The sequence below is a fragment of the Penaeus chinensis genome, chromosome 31, assembly GCF_019202785.1.
Source record: "Penaeus chinensis breed Huanghai No. 1 chromosome 31, ASM1920278v2, whole genome shotgun sequence".
Classification (NCBI taxonomy): Eukaryota; Metazoa; Arthropoda; class Malacostraca; order Decapoda; family Penaeidae; genus Penaeus; species Penaeus chinensis.
Window position 1 is genome coordinate 22,635,238 of NC_061849.1, and position 5,000 is coordinate 22,640,237.

A 5,000-nucleotide genomic window follows, 5' to 3' on the forward strand; every position below is an offset into this window, starting at 1 on the left:
ATACTGAAAGAGTTAAGACGTTTAATTGCTTTTAGCAGTATCTTCTTCTCTTTTTACTAGCTAGCACTTTGGATCTGACAGATTTCATTATCAGTTTTAGGATAAAAACAAAACTGAATTTACGTTTCTTTCTTTCCGAGCTAATGTAATTCCATTCCAACAACCAACATTCCAGAGCCGAAGCAATGTTCATCAAACTTGTAATACCCAATGCGCTCATTCCTTCACGATATTTATTTCGCTACACTTACCCGTCGTCGTTTATAGCAATTAAATTCCCCGCGAGAATACTTCCGACCTGTTATTTTAACCGTGAAACGTCGGAGCGATTGGCGGGAAGAGATTTAAACGGCGCATTTTTCCCGCCCAAAAAAAAGGAAGAAAAAAAAACGGACGTTCAAAAATGGTGAAAGACGTTTATTTTTTTTTATTTTTTTTATTCTTTTTTTTTTTTTTTTATAACGAGTCAAGACATGCGCAGATCGAATTCTATTTTGCGCCCTACGATATCTTGTTAAAGTTAGGGAAATGTGGTGGGAAATTGGAAAAGATTTTTGCTCTTTCTCTTTTTTTACGGCGGATATGCACTGAATGTTGATGCAGATGGAGGGCGGCAAGGGTAACGATTTTAATATTTGTGCTGTTGGAGTGGATGGCTATGGCGATTAAGCTCATTTTTATGAGGAAGATCAATGAACATTTTGGAATTGAAAATGTTAATATGATGATATGGTTCAACGTGCGGTGTTAGTAGGGAAAACCATCGTTATAATGAACTTCATCAACATAATCACGATCACCATTATTAATTACACCCAGCAGCACTGCAAACGTCACGGCTTCATTCACGAACATATGAATAAAAAGATAAAAAAAATGAAATACAAGTTCAAAAATACTTACAAAAAATAATGAATAGGTGAATAAGGAAACTGATGAATGTAAGTATAAACGAATCATCGAATAAATAGATAAGGAAAAAAGAAACAAAAATAGAATAGAGATGAAATCCCCACTTAGCCAATTGGTTCCCCCCCCCCCCCTTTCCTCTAATCACCTCGTTCGCCAATTATCCAGCAATGGCTCTTAGGCGCTGCATTTTCGCTCAGTGAGACTGCTACAGCTGCTACAACCAGTCAGTAACAGTCAGTAACTTCAGTTCGCTTTCCCTCGTGTCTGAACTGAAGTGAGTCTGTGGGCTGACGGAGACGAACATGCGGTGGAGAGGTAGTGAGGGAATGTAGATAGGTTGGGTGTGTGTGTGTGTGTGTGTGTGTGTGTGTGTGTGTGTGTGTGTGTGTGTGTGTGTGTGTGTGTGTGTGTGTGTGTGTGTGTGTGAGAGAGAGAGAGAGAGAGAAAGAAAGAGAGAGAGATTATACTGCCGGCCCACCTAAGCATTGTAGAAATGCAGGTACGAAAGTTATATGCAATCTGGATAATGTATTTGCGTCTTCCGATAAATGAATGGAATAATGTGCTAATTCAGTACATCAGTATTAATTAAAATGACCAAAATATAAATCCCTTCTTACGTAGAATCGCTGCAGCCTACCAAAGTTCTCCAATACGTTGGTGAAAGCCAGCTAAAACTTTATACATAAACGCGCTCTGCTCCCTCCCGATACCAAGTGAGGCAGAAAGGGGCAGATAACTTGTGCAGTATACTGTATGTAGCACACACACTTAAATATATATATATATATATATATATATATATATATATATATATATATATATATGTGTGTGTGTGTGTGTGTGTGTGTGTGTGTGTGTGTGTGTGTGTGTGTGTGTGTATGTATGTATGTATGTATATACACAACACACACACACACACACACACAAATACACATATATACATATATATATATATACATATGTATGTGTATATATACACACATATATACATATATATATGTATACACACACATACACACACATATATATATATATGTGTGTGTGTGTGTGTGTGTGTCTTTGTGTATCTATGTGTATCTATGTTACTGTTTACATACACAGGGAGGGTAAAAGACAGAGAGGGAGAGGGAGTGAAGGAGAGAGAAAAGACAATAGAAGAGAGGGGGAAAAATCAGTTGAATTAAGAATCTGTTCTTTCTCCCATTCCCAGGATCCGGAGCATCGAGTACTAGAGGGCGAAAACCGTAATTGAAAGGAAGATCCAATCACCTTTTGTGGCGTCGAATCCCCTGTAAGACACTTTATGTCGCCGATAGGAGTATATAGAACCACCATATTGTCCACAAAGACCAGAAATGTGATTGGATTGCAGACAATGCGAGCAATTGTTTTTTGTCCTTTTCTCTTTTGTTTTTTGCCTTGTTTTGGGAGGATTATGTTAATATTATCAACAGTTTATCAGCATACGATCTTCTTTTATTTCGAAGGGAAGTCATGTGATTTGTGTTCTGTGTTAAAATAAATTAATACGTGATTCTCATTTTTACTGCGTCAGAGGGGGTCTCGGAGGACTTCAAACAGGAGGCTTTGTTTGCTCTCGAGAAAGAACAAGAGAGAAGTGTGTGTGTGTGCTTTGTGTATGCAACATAAGTATGCACAAGAGGGAGGGAGCAAAGAAGAAAGCGAGAGTGTGTGAAAAAGAAGGAGAGAGGGAGGAGGGGAGGAGGGAGAGATGGAGGAAGAGAGGGAAGGAGGGGACAAAGGGCGAAAGAAAGAACTAGTAGGAGAGAGAGAGAGAGAGAAAGAGAGAGAGAGAGAGAGAGAGAGAGAGAGAGAGAGAGAGAGAGAGAGAGAGAGAGAGAGAGAGAGAGAGAGAAGACGTAGTAAGAAAAACAAACATAAAAATGACAGAAGTAAACAATACACGAAAATGAATGAAAGCCAAATCGGTTGACAATATAATAAAACGACGCAATAACACATACCGAAATTTAATAACATTACCAAACTGAACTCCATCGCGGTAATCAGTCACTCGTCAGCAGACTCTCCATGTGGCGCCGGTAATTAACAAACGGACATGAATGGTAATGCTAACAGAGGTTTGTTAATTGATATCCAATATAGCCGCCATGTGAACGACAGGGCGAGGAGAGAGACAGACCGACAGACAGACAGACAGAGGGTGAAGGGGAATGGGAAGGGGTGAAGGAGTGTTATTAATTTGTGTACAAGTGTGTGCATTTGATCAGACATGTGGATGCGTGCTTGTTAGTGTGAAGAAGTGTTATGTGTGAGTCAGCTTGCTTTTACTTATATATCTCCTTGTTATGCTCGGATATATAACAAAATCTTGCAGCTATTTCCCCTGAAAGTTTTATGTTTTCATCAATACCTGTTACTGAAGCCCGAAAGCTATCTTCCCTTCACTCGGCAGGGCAGGGGAGCAATATTCGAAAGAGAGAGAGAGAGAGAGATAAAAAGTAAAAGAGAGAGAGAGAGAAAGGAGGGGGTGAGAGAGAGAGAGAAGAAGAAAAGAGAGGAGGTGCGAGAGAGAGAAAGAAAGAAAAAATAAAGAAAAAAACTGAAAAAAGAAAAAAAACATAGGGGAAGAAAGACGAATAAACCAAAAGACAAAGACAAGAAAAAAGTAAGAGAAAAGAACAAAATATAACAGACTTATCCTATTCATTTGAAAGATATGAACAAAAATATACATATATATTCACAAACTTCTTCATCTCTTCCTTACAGCCCTCGGCGTAGTGACGTCAGACTTCCTGTTATACAACTTCACTCAGCTGTTTCTGGTGAGTGTCTTTTTATCTTCCCTCTCTTCTCTCTCTTTCTTTCTTTCTTTCCTTTCTTTCCGTTCTCCCTTTTTTTTTTTTTTTTTTTTTTTTTTTTTTTTTTTTTTGTGTGTGTGTGTGTGTGTGTGTGTGTGTGTGTCTGTGTGTGTGACTTGCGTACGAGCTTTGAAAAGTGGGAGAGAGAAATGGGCGATATAAAAAGAGAAAAAGAGGGGGACAAGGAGAGGGAGGGAAAGAAATTGGGGTGCAGGAGAGATAGATAGACAGATTGATAGATAGGAAGACTGACAGACAGATAGATAGACACAGACAGATAGATAGAGAGTGTAGGTAAAAGAGGAAGGAAGAAGAAGAAAAAAAAGTAAGTAAACTAAGAAAAAATAAACCAATAAATCTGATGGATAGTGAACAAGGAAAAGGAAAAAGAGCAAGAACGAGAAGAAAATGGAGAGAGAGATATTGAGTGAACAAGGGAGAAGGTAAAATAGAGAAAAGTGGAGAGTGAACCAAACAAATAGGAAAAACACAAAAAGAAAAGGAATTTGACAGAAAAAGGATGGAAATTATGTAAGGGTAAAAATGCAAGCAAATAAATACACAAACAACATAGAAAAAGTAGAAAAAAATCGCCCCCCCCCCCCCCATTAAAAAAAAAATCCTTAAAATAGACAAAATGAAAAAAAAAATGATAGAAAAGAAAAATTAATATCGAAAGAGAGGAAGAAAATGCCTGTGAACCCAAACAGCGCGTCCTGTCACCCCATTTCGCTCCATGATGCTTTACCTTGTAGTTTCAAAGAGCCAATTTACACCTCGGCGCTAAGCCAATGTCCACGCCACACACGACCGAACAGTTTTAATGTAAATAATGGCGATAGAGCTTTTATGATAGGGTTGTAAAACTAGAACTAGAACTAGGTTGTAAAACTCTAAATATGCATCAGAAGAGAGGAAGGTCATAAAAAGGCCATCACTGAAATGAAAAATTAAATTGACTCATAGCAGCTCATATTTCTCATGAAATAAAATAAAAAGAAAGATATTGAATGTAACATTAAGAAAAAAAAAATAACTTACAAATGCTAACAGCCATCATGAAGACAAAAGCATAGAGAAAATGGATTCGTAAAACGGCATAAGTGTCACAAGATTCAACAGACATATACACAGAAGGGGATTTGACTCAAACATACGCCCAATACCATCAAAGAGATTAGGAAAAGAAGAAAAAAAAAATCCATATTCACAGTGTGAGGTCTGCCCTCGGAAGATCAA

At 38.0% G+C, this 5,000-nt stretch overlaps 1 protein-coding gene across 7 annotated transcripts in view; it reads left to right on the forward strand.

The window, feature by feature from the left end:
• LOC125041988 (G-protein coupled receptor moody-like) overlaps positions 1–5,000 on the forward strand; it is a 185,973-nt gene that overhangs the window by 142,218 nt on the left and 38,755 nt on the right. For 5 of the 7 annotated variants that reach the window (XM_047637441.1, XM_047637442.1, XM_047637443.1 and 2 more), the window contains exon 2: positions 3,670–3,725. The exons of 1 other annotated variant lie outside the window; for it this stretch is intronic. In XM_047637441.1, the coding sequence (XP_047493397.1) occupies positions 3,670–3,725 (56 nt within the window). Of the gene's footprint in view, positions 1–2,125; positions 2,207–3,669; positions 3,726–5,000 lie in introns of all 7 variants that reach the window. One more of the 7 variants, XM_047637445.1, reaches the window with a different exon arrangement.